At 43.8% G+C, this 21,088-nt stretch overlaps 2 protein-coding genes across 2 annotated transcripts in view; both read right to left on the bottom strand.

Moving 5' to 3' along the window:
* Positions 1-7,488, bottom strand: part of MAPRE1 (microtubule associated protein RP/EB family member 1) — a 28,797-nt gene extending 21,309 nt beyond the window's left edge. Inside the window, 2 exon segments of the mRNA XM_023522197.1 lie at positions 3,131-3,254; positions 7,469-7,488. Coding sequence (XP_023377965.1) covers positions 3,131-3,251 — 121 coding nt within the window. The 5' untranslated portion in view covers positions 3,252-3,254; positions 7,469-7,488.
* A 5,850-nt stretch (positions 7,489-13,338) lies between these two features.
* The window catches only part of DNMT3B (DNA methyltransferase 3 beta), a 41,069-nt gene continuing 33,319 nt past the window's right edge, over positions 13,339-21,088 (bottom strand). The window contains exons 17-20 of the mRNA XM_023522228.1: positions 20,562-20,680; positions 17,773-17,842; positions 16,891-17,009; positions 13,339-14,929 (exon numbers count right to left, since the gene is read on the bottom strand). Of these exons, the coding sequence (XP_023377996.1) occupies positions 14,788-14,929; positions 16,891-17,009; positions 17,773-17,842; positions 20,562-20,680 (450 nt within the window). The 3' untranslated portion in view covers positions 13,339-14,787. The remainder of the gene's footprint in view (positions 14,930-16,890; positions 17,010-17,772; positions 17,843-20,561; positions 20,681-21,088) is intronic.

The following is a 21,088-nucleotide window of genomic DNA, read 5'->3' as shown; positions in this document are numbered from 1 at the left end:
GCATCCCCTTTTTGACACAAGAAATCCCTCATCAAAATACTTCTCTGTGATCAGGTTTGCTCTCTTGATGACTAGCTCTCCAAAACAGGGAGACTACAGAATGTAATGAATCTTGTAACAACCTGCCAACTCTATCACTGAAAGTTATCCTCACCCTATCTCACTACAAGAGCCAAGCAAAGGCTCCTTTCACTGTTTAGGGGTTGGGGGAGCCCACAATACTGACAAAATCAGCCATTTCACAGGCAGCCAGCACATTAATAATATAGGATCTCAGAATTAGTACTGTAGGATTTTTGCCCTCTCAAGGGAAAAATCTATTCCCACCTTTTAAAGCTTGTATTTGGTAGAAAATTCTGGTCTGCTTGACCCTCTTTCTCATCAGAGGCAAGAATAGGAAGCACAAGGCACCAGTGTTAAAGGCTATTGGGATTCTGCTTGGGGCTCAGTAAACACAAGTGAGGAGCCTCACTTTCTCTATGGCTCCAAGCCCCTGGCAACAGGCCTTCTTCAGGGACACAGTGTCTGCAGCTCATCCTGTCTGGTCTCATATTGGAAGCCGAGACCTGGTTTTCTAAACATTAATGTGAAATAATGCAACCATCTTCGTACTCTGAAAGAAGCCCTATATAGCTTTCAAAAAGAGAAGCTGTTATGAATGAATTAAAGTTTGTTCACAAATCGCAGTTAAGTTTCCTGCACTTACCACTTTCTACTGGGGAAAAGCACTTTTATCTAAGATAAGAAAGTAGCAGCCGAAAGGCAAAGTTAAAATTCTTCACATATTTTTAATAATAATATTATTATATGTAATTTCCATTAAACTCTCTTCCAAAAACTTCTTTTAAAAAGACATAACACGTATACAGTAGAAAGAATGTGGGCCGTGTGGTCAGAAAAATCTAGGTTCAAAACCAGGCTCTGTAATGCACGGGCAGTCCCTCATTTCTGGAATCTGGTAAAGAAACCATATCTGACATGTTTTCACAGGTCACAACAGCCCAACAAGTAGGCCAGGTCCTACTACCCCAGTTTTACAGATGAGGAACTAGAATATTAAGGGACTCATCCAAAGTCATATGGCTCAGAGCAAATTGAAGCCTCATCATGCCCAGTCCTGACTACCATGACAGCTTCCTGTCCAAATGAGATAAATCTGGAGCCAGATCAGCACATGTACAACTTTATCTACACACTAAAAAGAGATCTCATTTTCCAATTAACTAAGTGAAACATACTTTGGACTATATTTACAGAAAGGTAAATTTTAGGCAGAAATTGATGGTGAAAAAGCAACCTCCAATGAAAACTAGGATGAGCTCATCTCCATATTAGTCATAAATCACAGGGCAAACAAGTCCTTTAAAAGCCTCAAACAAAAGGGGATGTGATGATGAAACTGAGGAAATAGAAAATGAGGGGAACGCAGCCCAGATCTGAGGCTAACAACCTATGCCTCTGACCAACAAAGTAGCTCGTGTTTAATCAGCATGACTTTTGGGCACCACTGTTTCACTGAACAACTTCACGTGAAGCCTTCCCCTAACCAATCTGGAAAACTGAGATTAAGCCTCTCAGCGGAAATAACAAGACGAGTAAATGAAACCAAGACTAGGACACAGCTACAAAACAAGGAAGTACAGAAGCTGAATTCATTTTTTAAAAATTGTTTACATGAGAGCAATAATTTTAAATTGATCCAAAGGGTACTAATCGTAAAGGAAAAGTCTGGAAAGTGAGTAGGGTACAGGGTTGAAGAGCACGGGCTCTTGATTTGAATGAAAGTTCCAGTCTCAGTTCTGTCCTTGGTTGTATAACTCTGGACTTGTTACTTAATTTCTCTAAGTCCATTTCCTCATCTGTAAAATAAGGTTAATAAACATCCTTACCTCATGGAGGAATTAAATGAAGAGACAGTTGAAAAGCATTTCTATAATCCTGGCACGTAAGTGTTCAATTAAATGATTATTGTCATTAATTACTAGGATTAGCTGAGGGTTCTAATTCTCTATCCCTCAAACAAGATAAGAATTTAAATAGCAGCAGGATATATGTTGCATCTTTCTTCTGGCACATTCTTGTCTTCACTTCCTATCTTGTGGTAAATCCAGTTTTCGATAACCCTGACACATTCCTTATGGCAGAACAGTCAGGGGTGGTCAGCAGAACTCTCAAAAAGTGAGTTAGAAAAGTCTCTCAGAGGAAGTAGAAACTGAAAACACCTTTATGAAAAATAATTACCAAGAATCTGAAGTTTATACTCTTTGAACTAGTTAATTACATTTCTAGGACTCACTGAAAAAATAAGCAGAGATAAGATTTATGTAAAAGGATACTCAACCTAGCAATATTCACAATGGAAAAATTAGAAACAACCTAAATGTATAAAAATTGGGAAGATATTAAACAATTCAAGCATATCCATAAAGGAATAGTATATAGTCATTAAAAATAATTATTTCCAAGATAGTGAACCACCCTAAGGAATATTCACAACATAACGTTAAACTGAAAAGGCTAGAATATATACCAATATGTACGTACACAGAAAAGTAGAAAACACCTAACAGTAGCTTTCTCTAAATGATGGAACTACTAGCATTTTTTTCTTCTTTCTAGGCTTCTAAATGTTATACAGTTAGTACATACAGAAACAGAACATGTTTTTGTTCATTTTAAATCATTACACCTCTGCCAAATTTTTATTAAACAGAGAAGTTGGATAAAATTGCGGCTGAAAGGGCATTCGCCTGGCTTTGGTCTTGTGCTACTTGGAATAAGAAATGCCACTGATAAACCAATAGAAAACTAGAACAATTATCAATATCGCCCTCAAATGAAACATTTTAAAGATAGATGCAAAAGAGCAGAGACGCAGATGTTAGGCCAAAGCTACAGGCCTCAGAATGCAGCCTCTACAGTGGGAGATGGGGGACCACAGGCCAGAAGCATGCTCTTTTTAAGCACAGTTCCTTTCAAAAGTGGAACCAGGGTAGGGCTGTGAAGAAATGAGGCAGCCCTAACACAGAACCTGAACCTATGTCATTTGCAGTCAAATACAGATTGAGGCATTCCTGAAGGACCTGCATGCAGACCTTCCTGGAAAAGTGGTCTAGTGGATTTCTCTTACCTGAGCACAACTGTTCTATCTTTGTCAAATTCAACTGCAGAGACTCATTGATCCAGGCCAGCATGTCATGTCGACTTAGATTATCACTGGTAACTGATGTTGAATATACGTTCACTGCCATCTTCTATAGCATGAGGAAAAGAGAAGGGTTTGTGTTATTAAGCATGCAAGGGAGAGCAAGCATTTCCTGGAGAGTCACCCACAGCAAACCTACAGAAACTCTCAATATCTAAGCCTCATCTTCTTCCCCAAGAGGCCAAATCAGAGATACTTTTCCAGCCATGAAATCCACTGGATTTCCACACATAAACATGACCTGAAATGAATTGCCCAACACAAGCCAGCCTAAAACTTCGGTCCCATTTTAATGTGATTGGTATAAAATTTTAAGCTATAAGACGCTAAGGGATGATTAAATGCTTTATGAAGGGAGGCTGATGCACAAACAGGTATGTTCTCTAAACAAACATCAGGCCAAGTTTATCCATTAACATCAAAATGTTTACAGTTTTCAAATGGTGGGCTTTTTATTAATTCCTCTTTATAGTTTTCACTATTTTCCCAATTTTCTTTAAAGACTATATCTACTTTTATAATAAAAATAAATAAATAAGCTTTCAGTAACTTAGGTACTACAAAGGTAGTAGCAAATGACCTTATAGTGAAGAGTCCTTGGTACTAATTCTCTGCTGAACCACCTGGGAGACTAAGAACCAAGAGCTTCGTAGATACTTGTCATATAACCTTGACAACCCTCTGCAAGGTTCACTTCATTTCACAGATGAAGAAAAAGAGTTTCAACACAGAGCCCTGGGAATTGCCAGCCAAGCCTGCCCAGCCCCATCATCCACATTCTTTCCCCTCACTCTTCTGCCAGGTTTTCGAATTCAAAACAACACATAGAAATACATTAACTTAAAATGCTATTAAATGTGGATGCCACTGTCATCCTCATTCAAGTCTATAAACGTTTTCCCAGCACTGTTTTAGGGACAGAGAAACAGGTAAGCAGGAGAGATTAGTTGCCTGTCTGCAGAGTTCACATATTAGTAGTGGAAGTTTGACAATGACCAAATACACAAACAAAAGTCATTTCATATAGACCTCTGGGCCAATGGGGATGGTGGGAATGTGGTCAGGGAAAGCCTGAGTTGATGTTTGAGCTTAAGAATAAGAAGGAAGCAGCCACAGGAAGATCTGAAAGAAGGGCGGCTATAGCCCAATGAGCAAGAGGGCGAGCAGGAACAGAGGTGGAAAAGGAAGAGAAGCCAGATCATGTTAGGACTCTAGACCAGGGTAAGGAGTTTGGATTGTACTTTCACTGTTGCGGGGCAGAATCACACTCTCATTTAAATTTGAAAAAGATCACCCTGACTTCTGGTAGAGAACAGTGGGAAGGAAAGACTCAAGAAATATGAGATAAGGACAGGCAAATCTGTACCTAAATGAAATCTCTGGGCAATTGCTACTAAGACACACAATGATAAAATACTGGATTTCACAGTGACCTTGACACCTATAATTTTCATTCCATGAAACACCAATATTACCAATGAGGGGAAAAAAGAGTAAATTTGGAACCACCATGAGATCCCATGTTCTCTGTGGCACTTCATTTTCTCCACCTAGTGACTAGTGTACAAGCTGTTCTTCCCACACCCATCTCCTGCACTAGGCTGCTGCATGAGTCACACAATTACAGAATGTGAGGGCTGGAAGAGATGGAGATCTATGCATTAAAATCCCTTTTTATGAGCAGGGATGACTGAGGTCTGAAGAGGTCAATGACTTATCAGGTCTGTGCCCTCACATCCCACATTCACCCACACAGCCCTTGGCACGGTGCCTTGCAAATAGTGGATGCTCAAAAAATGCTACCTGTTTTCAGCTTGGCAGGTCAGTGTCTATGAGAGAAAAATGTATCTACATAAACTTTTCACAAAGGAAACCATCAACACTCTTACATTTTTAACCCACATGATAAAACTGCTGCACAAGAAGCCAACGCAATTTAGCTACAGACTCCCCTGGGAAATTAATCCCCACGTTCTCACAGCACTTCATTCAAACCTCTAAGAGAGGCATTATCGCACTAGACTGTCATTATCTCTTTATTTCTGAAATCACTCCTGGACTAGATTTAGGCCAGAAGGCAATTTACTCTGTTGAAAGAGCTGAGAATTTCAAGCCAGGAGAACCTGGATTTGAACTTGAGACTGTCATTCATTAGTTGTGTGACCTTGAGCGAGTTACTTAACTTCAATATACCTCAGTTATTTTATGAGTTAATGCCACCTATCTGGAAAGGATGAGGTGAGGTTTAAATAAAATAAGGCGCCCAAAATACCTGGCATGCTATTTGACACATAACAGGTATTAGGTCTAGGGCAAGGAGGGACCTCGTCTCACTCATTCTATCTCCAATGCCAAAAACAGAGACCTGTCACCACCATCTCTCATCTGGATCCACTGCAACAGTCTTCAAATTACAGCAGCCAGAGGAAATTTTCTAAATCACAAATCAGATCAAGTATTTAAAATCCCTAAATGAATGAATGAAAAGCGTACTATGTGCAAAACGCTATTATCAGGTACCAAGGAGAGATACATCCAAACAAAAAACATGGTCCCAGGCGGAGCACTTGTAATCTATTTTGGCGATATTTATATCTACATCGGGTATTATGTGTGTCATGCTACCATATAAGCAGCTGGTTAAGCCACGTGTCTCCTGACCACACCCCAGCTCAGAAAACGTTAATGGCCTATCATCACATAATTTACAAGTCTTTCATTAACAGTACGTTAATACCTGGTCCCATGTGCTCCACAAACTCTGCAGCCACTAAATACATGGGGTTAGGCACCCTGTGCAATAAACATCCACTGACTCAACCAATTAATTGGTTCTTCTAGGCAGTCAAAACAGAGCCCAGTTCTCAGAGCTACAGCTAGCCACAGCTCGTTCTGCCTCCATGAAGATTCCACTGCTTGGCCTCAATGGAAGACCCCATGACCACCACACAAATCCCACCCTTAAAGAACTCCTTGATCCAGGTTTCAACTGCCTTGAAAAGGCTCCCTCTTGCCTTCCCGGGTTTCTCTCCTCCTTGATTAGTTCTCCTAGCAGACTCCCAAACCCATTCTGATTTCAAGGCACCATACAAAGCTCTACAGAAAGAGGAGAGAGATGCTACCAGAAAAAGTGATGTGACACTGGATAAACACTTCACCTTTCTGGATCACAAATGGCTCACCTGTAAAAGGTGAACAATATCTTCTGCACAAGATGGTGGTGAGGATGGAGAATTAAAGTGAAAACACTTCATTGAAAAGTACATCATGTCCTAAGCTTCCCTATGTGCCAGAAACTGTGCTGGGCACTCTAACACACAACAGTGAAGGACACACTGGTATGAAACATGCTAAGTTTGGACCTCAGGGAGGCAGTGCAATATAGAGGTTCGGAACCTGGACTCAAGAGTCACAAATGTGGGTTCAGCCACTTGCTGGACAGCCAAAAGCATATCACTCCACCTCTAAAAATCTAAGTCCGCTCATCTGCAAAATGAAGATCTCTCTTAGAGACTATGTGATGTTAAACAACAACATACCACATTAAGCACTTAACACAATGCCTGACACTAAGCAAGTGTTCAATTAGCAAATAATTATTATTCCTCTTCTTAGAGACACTCCATTAGACAGGTGGATGCCAGGCCTTGTGCACCTTCCTTCCATGGGCCTCAGGATCCTCATCCCCTAAATGAGGCAGAGGCCAAGCTCTGTCCTGTAGCACCCCAGGACAACTGTGAAGCTGGGATTGGAAAAGCACACTGCAAACATCACCCTGCTAAATTGTCTTCCTAATAGTTATATGAAATTATTTTGTCACTGCACCCATTTTATTTCCTATCTCCCCACCACAATGTAGACTCCTGGAGAGCAGGCCTTTGCCCTCCTACTCCTGGGTGTATAGCCAGCGCTTACCACAGTGCCTAGCACTTAGTACATGCTCAATGAAAACAGGATTCCATTGAAATGGCTTGCTTTTTGTCACGCACCGCGTTATAACTTTCTGTACGTACTATTATAATTGTCCTCGTTTCACAAACGAGGAAACTAAGGCGCAGGAAGATTAAAGCACATGCCCAAGGTCGCACAGCAGGGAATAAAACCCAGTTCTAAATTAAAACCTCAACTCTTAACCATCAAGAGACACCGCCTCCTACAGAAGGGGTCCCCCCAGTTCCCAGCAGGACTCACTTCAATCATACACACCCCCTACCTGGGCCGGCCACCCCCGAACCTCCTACCACCACGGTTGGGGTTCCAAACCTCGCCTACGGCCCAGAAGTCCCCACGCGCCGTGGGGCAGCCCCTACTTCCGGCTCGAAGCCCCGCCCCCCCGGTAGAAAGAAGCGCGCGCGCCCCCCAGCCCGCGCGCGCCGGGTCACAGCCCCGCCCTTCCCCCACCCAGTCCGAACCGTACCGCCGTGGGGAGCGGCGCCGGCACCGCTCGCAGGACCCGTCGGCGCCTACCCGGCCCGAGGTCCACTCGGCCACCCCCTGGCCGCTGCCCCGTGCCCTCTAGCCAGCTCACCGGCTCTCAGCGGAACCGCGTCCACTGCCCGTGCCCGGCTCCGGTTCCGTCTTCGTCTCGTTCAAACCGCCCGACCCCGCCCGCCCGCGCGATGACCTCACGCGTACCCCCCCCTTACGCGCCGACGTAAAGACTAGTCATCGCCCTCCGGCTCCTTTTATAGAGACTCAGCGCGCGCCGGGGGCGGAGCCCGACCTTTGATCGACGGCTGAGGGGCCCAAGAGGCGGGACGCCGACTGCCAGGGCGATGTAGCCACATGGTATGCCGCAGCCAATGAGGTCCCTCCTCGGGCTGGGCGTGCCTCCGCCTGGAAGGGGGGTTCCAGTTACAAATTCTCCATCCTAATAGCCAAAAATAATTGGTTTTACAATGAATTTCCACAAAAATGGGTTATTGGGTAATAAAGATACTTGATAGGGGCTTTGAGTAAGAACTTAAGTCACCACAGAGACACATTCTGTGAATACTGTCGATAATAACCCTGTAATATCATTCGTTTATTTTCTTCTTAGTACCTTACGAAGTTATCTTGTTTATTTGCTACTTAGGAAATTCGCTTTTATTGTCTGCCTTTCCATAAATTCCACGGAAGCAAGGATCTTCTCAATCCTGTTCCGGCTGTGCCCCAGAGCCTGATACATAGGTTCTTAGAGACCCGCTGAAAGAATGAATTGCACCCACCCTACAGAAGAGGAAACTGAGGCTCAGAAAAGTCAATTGGCTCAGCATCAGAGGCTAATGCAAGTTTCGAGCTAGTTTCCTGGCCTAGATATCATTTATTCACGTGTTCATCAAATATTTGTTTTCCCTGGTCAATTAGGTCCTGGGGATTTGATGGTGAGCAAAAACCAGACATAGCCTCAGAGTTCTTAAAGTTTCCATTCTGTCAGGGGAGGCAGAGGATATAACAAATGACGCAAATTACTGTTTAATTACAAAACAGACTTAGTGCTAGGCAAGAGCAGTATGTGGCAAGGGAGATGGCACCTGTATTACATGGAATAGGGTCCTGGACGCCCCTTCTGGGCCAGGTTTCACCCAGTTAGTTGCTGAATACTGGGGAGATGTTCAAGGAAGAACCATGTGGGAAGCTGGGGCAGGAGCCGTTTACCAGTCTAGAGGCATTTGGGTATTTTAAACACCAGTATTGTTGTTTGTCTCTCTGGTATGTAGCGAAAACCCCTGTAACCCACTAAATGATTATAGAGATAGTAGTAATATTAGCATTATAGTGAATTGATACGAAGCACAGATAATTGATTATCCGTGCTTTGTATCAACCTGTTATCCTCATTTTATACACAAAGACATTAAATTTCCAACAGGCTAAGCAAATTTCCTAAGTAGCGAAACCAGCGGGTCTGGATTTAAATCCTGACTCTGCTAGTAGAATTAAGTGAAATGTGTGTGAAGTTCTTAGACCATGTCCTAGCACATTAGCATGTGCTCAATAAATGTTAGTGATTTCTGAGCCCCTTTCAATTAATGTCAATATTTAATTAATGTTAATTATTGTCAGCATTACCTAAAGGCCATTTTGGTTGGGTGGCCGGGCATTAGTGTGGGAGGTGAGATAAATGGAAAAAGCCAAGTCAAGAGCCTCAAGTGCCAGCATAAAAGCTTTGACCTGGTTCTGGAGACACAAGGAATCACCGGTTTCTGAGCAAGGACCACCAAAATAAAACTCTTCTACCCTCGCGGGAGACAGGTCCCAAAGAAGTGAGAGAGGGGCACATGATCTGCTCAGAGTACATTCGCCTCCCCGAAAAGGGGCTAACCAAGGTTATCTGGGTCATATTAAACTTTAACTGCAAAAGGTCTGAAGATAAAAAGGAAAAAGGGATTTCCATCCAGTAGAAGAAATAGCTTTGGAAACCAAAAATATGCATCTGTGAGTGATCGTTTTATTATGTAAAGTAATACAATTATCACAGATAAAAATCCTGAGTCTCCTACAAAAATAAAACGAAAAACTATGACTTCAAGGCCTGAGTTTTCCAAATGTATGACAAGTTTATTAAACTCAAAATTGTTGTTGGAAAAAAAAAGTGTTGCTGGGAGGTCTCAGCTGCCTTGAGGACCTCACAAGCTCACGAAGGAGACAACCACAAAAATAAGAAATTATAATACAGAGAGCTTTGTGCTGAGATAAATTCTTCCGTTTGTCCACAGGGAAGGAGGGCTCAGGATTAGGGAAAGGCTCCTAACCCTGTTTTAGAATGGGGGCGAAAGGCAAAGTAGTCTTCCTGGAAGAGGTGAGAACCAGAGGACTAGCCTGGCATGGGAGAGAAGGCTGTTCCCAGCAGAGAGCAACATATGCAGACTCAGAGCAAAGTCACCAACTCCAGTAACGCGAAGCACTGTTTTCTTTCTGCAATGCTCTGAATGAACCAAAGCTCAGAGGGCACAGGTAGGTTATCAGGCCTGAAGCACCGAGATTTATATATACTGCTCTGTTGATATATTTCACAATTAAAAGTTTTAAATATCAAAAATAAGCAAGTGCAATGTGTGATTCTGGAATAGATACTGGTCTATTTATTTATTATATTTATTATTTATTTTTCTTCCTCTATAAAGGCGTTAGAACGATTCGCAAAATCTAAATAAAGTCTATAAACTAGATAGATAAACGAATGAATGTTCATTACCTGATTGTGATAAATGCACTGTAGTTATGTAAAAGAATGTTCCAATCTTCAGGAAATACACAGGGAAGGATTTACGGGTAAAGAGACATCATGTCTGCAACTTACTCTCAAACGCTTCAGAAAAAATACAAAGAGGATGACCAAAAAAATGTGGCAAGATGTTAACATTTGAGGAATTTGGGTGATGGGTATTTAGGAATTCTTTGTACAATTTTTTCCAACTTTTCTCGAAGTCTGAAATTATTTTTAAATAAAAATTTAAGAAATCAATAAAGTTAAACAGAAAGAAGTAAAGAAGAAAAGAAGGCAAAAAAGAGGGAGAGGAGGGAAGGTAAGCTGGAAGAAAGGAAGAAGGAAGCAAGAAAGGTAGGCAAATTGTACCTTAGACTGCAAAGAACCCCAGGTAATTTCAAGATCCAACAAAACAGAAAACAAAAATACACACACATACACAAATTTTTAAATAAATAAATACAGGTAAGACCAAGAAGAAACAGTAGACGACTTTGGCTTCACAGAACAGATTCCAGCTCACAACTCCTTTGCCACTAGCTGTGTAGCGTTGGGTGTTATGAGAGCTCTGTCTCAATTCTGTTACCTATAATCAGGGTAATCATAGCCTTATTCCAAGGTTGCTAGGAGGGTTCTATAACAATAAAGCAGCTGCTTTTTGTTCAGCACTCACTACCCTCAGGCACTCTTCCGTGCTCTTCATAGCCGAATCATTTGATTCACATGTCAGCCTTAAGAGGTTTCTAGTATCCCTGTTTTACAGTTAGGTAAACTGAGGCAGAGACTCTCACGAACACCCAAGGTCACAAGTCAGGAGGGGTGAACCCAGGATGTGCACCAAGTATGGCTGCAGAGAGGAATCAAAGAAAAAACACAGGCCTGGTACAGAATAGTTGGCAGGAAATATGGAGGAACTGAGATCGAGAGGAAGACCCTGTCTCTTCAGTGCCAATCCCCCACCAGCCATGGAGCTGCACCCCTAGGAAAGACCCTGTTCACCCTCATCACTCTCCCTAACAAGGAGCAAGAGGCTCAGTGATGGACACAACTTCAACACCAGATACTGCTGTTACTACAACCTAGCTCCTATGCAACACCTGGGGGAATACCGCCATCCTTTCTTTTTAAGACTTTATTAATACATTAATAAATATTGGATCTTACCATCACTACTACCGGCACCCAATCATTAACACTGTTGATTAATGGCTTGCGTTATCGGAATGCCACCCAATACATGTGAGGGCTTGCTGCGTGCAGGCAAAGCACTGTTCCCAGATCATGCCCTTGAACACTCACCAGCAGCCCTAGGCAGTAGGTTAAGATTTATCATCCCCACCTTTTAGAGTTTTAAAAGAAAAATCTCTCCAAGGGTCAGCTGCCCAAAGTAACCCCCACCAACACGCCAGAACCTAGATACAGCCCCCGACAACTGCAAGGTTACTTTGGAAAAGGCCTACATGTGATGCAAACTCCAACCCCTTCCCCAGAACAGAATGCTCATCACATTCTCCCCTGGCCACTGAGCCTGGGATCACTCAGGTCGGAACCTGGCCATCTTGAGAAAACACAAAGAACTGCCAAGGCCTCTCCAAGCCTGCCCCACAAGCAGGCCAGAACACCCAAGGGCCCCTCACCTGGAAAGCTAGTCCATCTCCTTTCTTGGGGTTTCGAGGCCGGGACTGTTTATTTTGCTTCATCCTGTCCTGGCATTTGGTGCAGCACTGTTCACAAGATGGCTTAACAAGGTAGCCAAGGCCCCTGGGGTCTCAATACCTCAGAGAGGAGTACCAGCCCAGCTTGCTAATTGCCAGTTCTCACCATAGCAACTCACACCTGGGCTGTTCTAGCCCAGCAGCACCGAAAAACATTAATTGGTTTCTCATTCTCCAGTCCAACTCTGGGCCAGACCATTTAGGAATGCAACATTATTAAGGCATACAACTATAATCATAGAGGTAGCTAGGATTATAACCCATTTTAGTTATGAAGAAACAGAAGCTCAGAGGTGCCAAGTCCAACGGATGCTAAATTGATACATTACATGTGCATCCCTGTTCACACATCTTTATCCCTCTGCATGCACCCGATGACCAATATTAACCTCTGGAGAGGTATTTAAGTCTTCGTAGGCTCTTTTTCTTTAACCAAAGGCTAGAGGTATTGAGACATGAGGATCATGGCATGATGGGCTCTGGGCTTGGGACACCTAGCTGGGTGGCCCCAGGTGAACTTTAAGATGAACTACTGAATGGAGTTGCAATGTTAAGCTTCCAAAAGCAACAGGTAAAAAGTTCCACCCAAAAAGCTGAGGCCAAGAGCAGCTATGTTAGAATCATGGGGCCACTCCCAACCAGTCCTTTCCCTGGGGCTAAGTCCCCTCCCAGAATGTTGAAGAACTGCAACCTGACACAATTTGGGAGCAGTGGAACAAGGTGCCCGAGGATCCTACAAAGTCATAAGGAACCGGGAGCATCGGCTCCAGTGTTCTCGAGTCATTTAATCATGTTGATCTGCTACCCAAGAGCTGTAAGAAATTGTCTAAAGATGGCTCTTCCAGACATCAAGACTTTAAATGAACTCAAACACTCCAGTTATTTGCTTTGAAAGCCAAGGTTTAGAAACCAATTCACTAGCCCAGTGTGATCCCTGGACCAGCAGCATGAAATTGTCTCCATTCCACACTCAATGAATCAGAAACTCAAGTTGGGGCCCAGAAACCTCCACTTTTAACAAGCCTCCAGGGGAATGTGGATACACTGGAGTTTGGAGACCAGGGCACTAACCTTGTGTGTTTGGGAGTCACCATGGTATTCCTTCACTGTGCTTGCCGAATGACTGAATGACCTACTTCAACTGCCCACCTTTCTACTTTAGCCAGGCCCTCCCAAGCCACCCCCAATCTGACCTGCAAAAAAACAAAAGGGACACCAGACCGTTATAGAGAAATACTGATTTTAATTCAACATAATAAGGTAAACTCTAGGCATCTGTCATCTTTCAGCCTAAAAATTAGCAAAACTGTTGAAACAAGGCACAATTTTTCCCCATACTTGTTACGTGGCTCCGGTTACAAAAAAAAAAAAAAAAAAAATTTATGAAAATGATAAAACATAAAAATAGAAGTCTGAGATTTAAAAAAAAAAAGTGTATAAAAAAACTCCCATAAAACCTGTCGACATTGTTTCTTATTCTACAAAATAGCACCAGTAAGAAGAGTAAAAGGTGTTAAAAACCATTACGACAGCATTTCTGAAATGCAGCTTGTCCGACCTCCTGATATTCCTAACAACGATTTATCATGGAATAAAAAAGGACTTTAAAATCTCTGGAGGGTCGAGCTTTTATTGCAGTTTTCCCCCTGCAATCTCTTAGATGAGGGGAAAGTGCGAGGAATGTGCTTCTGCCCCTGGCTGTCACTGCTTCCAAGTTTAGAGAAAGGATGAGGAATTAGGGTGTCATACTTTTAATCTGGGGATCTGTGCCTATGAAGTCTGACGGGTTTGTTTGGGGGAGGGGGGTGTCTTTCTAAGTGTCCCCCTTCATTTCCCTCACATGGGGAAGAGGGAGACAGCAAGAAGCCATATCTACCTCCATAATATATGGCTGCTTATAACCCAGCCCACCCCCTTCCTGAGCTTCCCCGGAGGGTTCTATTGCAGTCACTGGGAGAGATTTAGCTAAGGGTGGCCCTGCCCTTGGGTTTGTAGGAAAAGAAAGCCCTGAATGTGATGATGATGTCATCCCTGCTGAAATCATCATCGGTGTGGAAAATACTCTGAATGGGCCGACAGCGCATCCCAGCCCTGCATCCCAGCCCTTCGTACTGAGGCCAGGGGAATGTGCCTGGTAAAATTCAAGATATAGATAGTCCCTCTTTTGCTAGCCCTAGAAAAAATTATCCTTGGGCCCTCAAAATGTCCCTTAGCTACATGTCTACCACTGCACACTCCTGGAAACAAGGAGCTGCAGATGTTTAAAAAAATTAAAGTCTTGCGATAACTGTCTTGGGTGATTTTTCAGCATTAACCTGAGTAATTGGAGAGCTGTCGGCACTGTGGTTTTGGTATCTTAGCCATTGTTTCTCTGAGCGGTAAACCCAGGAGGGGAAAAAAAAAAAGCCATCTTTACTATCTACTTCAAGTTTTAAAGTTTTAGGAGAAGATAAAATGAGCACCATATTTGGCTGCTCCGAGCAGCCAGGCTGAATTGTGCACAAGGAGGTGGCACCTCGGGCTCCCCCTGCCAGGAGGGGGTCAGGTGGCTCTGCTCCCACCGAGGTACATGGGGTGACCCCACACAGCTGAGCTGAGGAAGGACAGAGCCTGGGATGTACCTCCTGGGTCCCAGCTCTGTCCTCCACACCCCAGTGCCCAAGCCGCCTGGGGGACTATTCACAGGCAAAGTAGTCCTTCAGGGGGGCGAAGAGGTGTCGGATGACAGGCACACTCCAGGACCTCCCGAGCAGCTTCTGGCGGGCACCACGGCCCATGTTGGACACATCCGTGTAGTGTACGGGAAAGCCGAAGATCCTGGGGGGCACCAGAGTAAAAAGACAGGGAGTCAGAAGTGCCACCTCCAGCGTGCTTAGTGCCTCTGGGAGTTCCTCACCATGGGCAATGCGACATCGCTCTCTGTGCACTTTGCCCTATCCCTTCCATCAGGCCCACTGAGCCTTCACATGAGCCCTCTCTTGACCCCCAAGGTCAGGTCAACCAGTTCTTCAGAACACAAATGACAGTCATGAGGGTATGGCTCCTCCATCAGGTCCCCTGTTATGTGCATCCCCAGCATTAGCAATGTGCTTGGGCACATAGTTGGTGCTCAGTGGACCATTCTCGAATGAATGAACGAATAAATGAATCCCAAGGAGATAGTCAGAGGACAGATGTGTATCTGTCTTCAAACCACAAGATGAAAGAAATTAGGCAATTTCCTTAATAAGGAATAAGGACTCTCAAAAACGAACCTTATTCTCAATCATCAGATGCTCAGCTAATTTACTGTGAGGACACTGAAGTATTCTGAATTCTGCAAACTCGGTTGCTGGACCAAGGGTCAAGCTAGACTTAATGTCAGATGGCAACCAAATATACCATGCCTCCTCTGTAGGATTTTACCAGGCATAGAGGCCTGGTAAGAGGCTACAGATACACCAGACCTCATTCTTACCCAGGTTTACCAACTACCACTAAAAATTATATCAATGGGTCAATGACTGAATGGGTGTTAGAAAATATGCCAAAGATGCAACACCTCTGGCCTCTGTCTTAACTTGTCTACATAATAACAGCTATCTGCACCAACCCTCATATCGCCGGTCCAGCCCAGTGTGTTAGGCTTGTGTCTCAAAATACAGTCAACCCATGAACAACGCAGGGGGTTATGGGCACCGAGCCCCCATGTAGCCGAAAATCCAAATATAACTCTTGACTCCCCAAAACATAATTACTAATAGATTACTCTTGACCAGAAGGCTTACCTGAACCTTTAATTTGTGTATATTTTATGGTAATAATGATAAAATAAGACTGGTATCTTATTTTGTTTTATTCATTTATGGAATACGTAACTTTTTCAAAATTTTTTTGATATTTCTAAGCTACACGGTTCATCCGTGAGTTTTTTCAAATTGTTGCAAATCTCTGGAAATTTTGCCAATATATTTATTGGAAAAAAAAAAAAAACACGTAGAAGTAACCCATGCAGTTCAAACCTGACAGAATAATCCACAGCACAGATGGGCAAGGTTACCCATCAGTTTCCTTCTACTAACCAGAACCTACTTTTATACTAAGAAAGCTATTGTTTAGTAAAGAATAAAACTGGTTGTAAAACTGAAATATCTGGAATAAAGATACTTTTTTATCAAATCCTTCAAGACACAGCCAAAAATGTAAAGTGGGATATTCACAGCCCTTCTTACATTTCTAATAAAAAATTATCGACAAAATAAACATGAAAAACAAAGGGAATGAGAAAAAAATTGAAACCAGAATAGGAGAATTGAAATGGAAGAGCTGGTTCTTTGAATCAAAATAGACAGGCTACCAATTTAGCCAAACAAATGAAAGAGGGAGGAGGCAGATTGTGCTTAAGTATGAATCAGCTATAGAAGAGCAACTTGGCAGAAGGAACCTTCCGAGAAAGAGCAATGGCATGTCAATGGGGTTTTCTTTAGCTGGTTCCTCTTACATCCTAGTGTCTCAGCAAGTTGGGGCAGGCAGATACCAGGGCAGTGCAGCCAACACAGACAGTTGGTGCTGTCTAATAACCTCATGTTTCAGATTCCTTATCACCACCACCCTTCCGCCATTTCTGCCAGGCAATACGGACTAACTCTGAAAAGGCATTATCCCCAGCCCCACTAACATAGAAGGTCTGTGGGTCCATGTAGAACGAGGGCAAGCAAGCCCACTTGCACTGCTGGCCTGAACCACATGTTCCCCTTTCTGTCTGTATTGTTTCCCTCTCCACATGCAGCCTCGCTCACCTTTCTAGCTCAGTGCACCACAAAACATCTTCTTTGCCATTCATGACAACAGGGAAAAGTTGGTTTTTCCCCTGTCTGATCGAGTTCGACTTGGTGGTTATTGTCTGTACTTTCTTTAACTGGAGAACAAAATGACATCATGGAGTGAGCACAGAATGAAGGGTTCTGGGTAGAGTCAAGGCTCAGAAGCACCTGGGGAAGGTGGAGGAGGGAGGGCAGGCGGAGGAGGGCAGGTGGCGGGGCTGGGCTCTGAGAGGGAATAAGGAGAGTCAGAAGGATAAGAACATTTTGTGCTTCCCATAAACACCAAGGAGTTAATGAACAAGAAAGACCAGCCTCAGAGAGAACAAGAGATAAACAAAAAAGTGACAATGAATGAGAACACATGGGTGCCAAGAGAACACCAGAGTTACTGATCAAGCAATATGAAGCAAAATGTAAAAATCCATCCAGATTATAAAGAATGGTCAACCAAACCAGGATTTTGATGGTGTTTAGCTCAATATAAACATTAAGAATTAAGTTTATGTATGGAAATCTTAATGTAACTATCTATAACTTGTCAGCAGATTTTCTTTTTCCTACCAAAGAATTAATTACTCATCTCTTACTGGGAGGACCAACTGAAATTATGTTTTTCTCTATGGTGGGTACGTTCACAATTGGAAAGTCTAGCTGCCTTGTCTCATAGTGATTATTTGTTTATCAAGAACTTCTCCTACTCTGTACCTGACTGGACAGAACAATAATGTGGGAAAAGAGGCCCAGCACCAGGGAGTCACGTGGGGGAAGGGACAGGAACAAACTGGACACCAAGGTCAAGTCTCAGCTTTGGACGTCACCAAGTGCTTTTCCCGCAGACCGTTTGTGAGCACATCTTACCTTTGCTGTCCTATTGAACTCCAAGCAGTCCTGCAGCTCGAGTTTATCATTCTTTGATGCTATCACGGGCCTGGGAACAGCCAAAACCCATTACTTTCTACCATGTGTCAAGAGGCCTTGGCTAGGCACCTCCCAAGGTGGGAGTGAGGGCCTAAGGCTGCAAAATGTGCTCTTGGCAAAGGACTTGCTACAAATACATGATAAAAATGTTACTGGCATGAACCAGTGTGCCAAAGCCAGGGACAGACTAGCCCCTTCAGGGGGCAGCCCAATGTCCAGTAATGAATGCTCCCCCTTCCCAAATTTTAACATTAGTTAAAGACAGGCTCCCACTGAGGAGAACACGGAATAAGGGAAGCGCACTGGAAGAGAAGTCAGGAGACCCTCCAGTCCCAGTCCCACTGCTAACTGGCTCAGTGATGTGACCTTGAGCAAATCATATGATCTCCCTGGGGCTTCGTGTCTCAGGAGCTTGGATTAGATTTTTGTGGGTCTACCTGCTACAATGAGCACATCAAACCCATGATTTGGTAGCTTACGGCTGGGGATGGAGCCTCTCTGGAGGCTTTAAGGACTAAAAGTGGGTGCTAGTGGGAAGGACAGAAGGTGGCTCACAAAACTCTAATTATCATTGTAATTTTCATCATTGAAACCTGCAAATGCAGAGAGAAGCAAACAGGTGCCCAGAAGGGGAATAGAACCTTAGAACCAAAATGTTTGAGCAATTCCAGAGCAGAAACCAGCAAGAGCTCTGAATGCACAGAGCTGATCAACACCTCAGCAGTTCCTGTGTAAGGACCTTCAAGGTCACAAAGAAACCAAACATAAGAACGAAAAAGGGGGCCATTGAAACACGCAAAACGTACTCCTAGATTCCATAGGACTCTTGATTTCACCTTCTAAGTTTCCCAGTGCCACCCTATCCCCAATCCTAGCTCTTCCATGAAACCACGGGAGCTGAGGGACCTGGGGGAAAGTACACAGAACAGCCCTCACCTTATGTTGATTCTAGGACTGACATCTAAACAAAGGTTTTTCGCCTACAGGCTAGACTTGGTTCTGTGACCCCTGGTTGTTGTTTGAGTCATCATTCTAGAACTCTGCAGAGCCAGCTCTGTTCTTGTCACAACTCAGGCAAAAAACTCTGTGGCATCTTTGCTGACTCATTTGTCATCTAATGCCACCTATCCAATGCATCAGCAAATCCTATAAATCCTAATCCCCTCACATTATCTAGAATCTGACCCCTCTCGCTAGGTTCCACAAGACCGTGGAGTTACAAGCCACTAGGATGCATTGTATGTAGGGAACGGAACCTCCTGGGGCACCACAATAAGCAGCTAGCCCTCCTTCTCTGAATGACCATCTGAATTTCTCCCCATTTTTGCCCTCATCTCGATATCGTCTATTCTACCAGAAACTACCATGAATATATGACAACTCATCAGCTTAAAACCTCCTGTGAATTCCTGTGTCAAAGTAAATCTAAGTGGTACCATGACCTGCAGGACCCACATAATTTGGCTCATACTTCTTTCTTAGTTCTCTGCCATTCTTTCAGCCACTCCACAAGCAAGGAACACTGTTTTCTGAAATGGTCAGGGAACGCCCAGACACCCTTGTCACCCTCCTTTATTCTCTTCCTTTTGCCCGGAATGCTCTTCTCTCAAATAACTATAAGGCTCCACCCCTTTATTCAAGGCCCTGCTGTAATAAGAAGCCTTCCTCTCCCCTCCCTATTAACTCTTCCAATGGCCCACTCTAGCCATGACCATGAGGTCATTTACTGCCTCCTCTACTGGTTCCCCCCTTGGCATGTCAACTCCATGAGAGCTAAGATGGACATCTGATATGTTCCCAACTAAACTGGCAGCACATACTACAGTGCCTGCCACAGAGAGCTTGAGTATCAAGTCAACGAGCCCATTTCACTCCAGACATGGACATTGTACCACCTGACTGACTGATAAAGCCAAATAAATATGCACGATACCCAAAAGAAATCCTCCAAGTTACTCCAGCACCCTTCTCACCTGCCCACATTTTGTTAAATGCCAAAGAGCTACTATGCTTCCAACAATTCCTTCTAAAAGATAGCTCTTTAAAGCTTAACTCATTTGCAAATCTGGGATGTCCCATTACCATCACATTTTGAATCTTAAGTAGCATACCACAAAACCCTGAAACCACATATAGAAGATAATTCATCTTCGGCAACTTGCTTTGTGGTTTTCAACAGCAACGGACTAGTGAAAAGTTGGGAAAAAATCTCTTGGTTAAGAAAATCCAAGGGAGATAGGCTTTGGGCTACCAATTGTCATCTCAGCTCTGCCAACTGGTTGATCACCAGGACTGTTCAGGCATCACTTCATCTCAGGGGTAGAGAGAAAGGTGAATCTAACAATCTCTTTCTGTTTCCCAGTGGGACAGGCAACTGGGAGAAGACATGGAGTATAGAGCATCAGCATTCCTGGCTGGGAGACAGTACCCTGTCTGCTCCAGTACATGGCCCTGTAAGAACCAGGCCCATGGGCAGAGCAGGAACAAGTTGGAGTAGACTGAGGAATCCTGGCCAGAGACCCCAGGTAGTTGCTGTATGTCCTAATAGGTGTCAAGCCATAGCACCAGGGGTTGGACTGAAGCACAGGGTGGGGCCATTTCTCAGCAGAGCTAGCCCCTTCAAGAAGACTTGAGCATGGCTCTGTCTCACAAGAGTTGAGGATCAGGGCTCACACCTTTAGCTGAATTTCACTTGGCCATTACCTGTCCCTCTTGGAGCCCCTTGTTACCTGTTCATCCCAGGCAGGTTACCCCAGAAGTATCGGGCCCTGTGAGCAGCAGACACTTTGATGGCATCAATCATCACTGGATTACACTGCAGGGAGAGAGAAGGACAGCTGCTGGGAGCCCATGAAAGAATTCAGATGGCAGTCAGAGTGGGGCTTGACCCGGGCAGGTGACAGGGCTACTTCCTGGCTGTGGAGGAGGCATGATTACTGCCAGCCAGGGGACAGACCAATTTGGCTAGAGGACAAAGCTAGTGCCCCCATTATTAATGGTGGGGAAAGAGATCAGATTGGACCTATAGGTTCTAAGAAGGTATACTCTGGGGCACACCAGATTATTATGAAATGTGCTCTGTATAGGCAATAAAAGAAACTTGAAACCAAAATCTGGCAAGTTGAGCTCTGGTGTGAAAATGAAATGTTGGCAAGATATGCCCTGTGTCACCCATCTGCCAGGTTCACAAACATTGAGGGAACTAACCAGCCAGTTCTATATAACCCCTCTAGCAGAACTTAAGCTATAAAGTTTT

Source organism: Pteropus vampyrus, unplaced genomic scaffold, assembly GCF_000151845.1.
Source record: "Pteropus vampyrus isolate Shadow unplaced genomic scaffold, Pvam_2.0 Scaffold336, whole genome shotgun sequence".
Lineage (NCBI taxonomy): Eukaryota > Metazoa > Chordata > Mammalia > Chiroptera > Pteropodidae > Pteropus > Pteropus vampyrus.
This window is presented reverse-complemented; position numbering and strand designations above follow the sequence as displayed.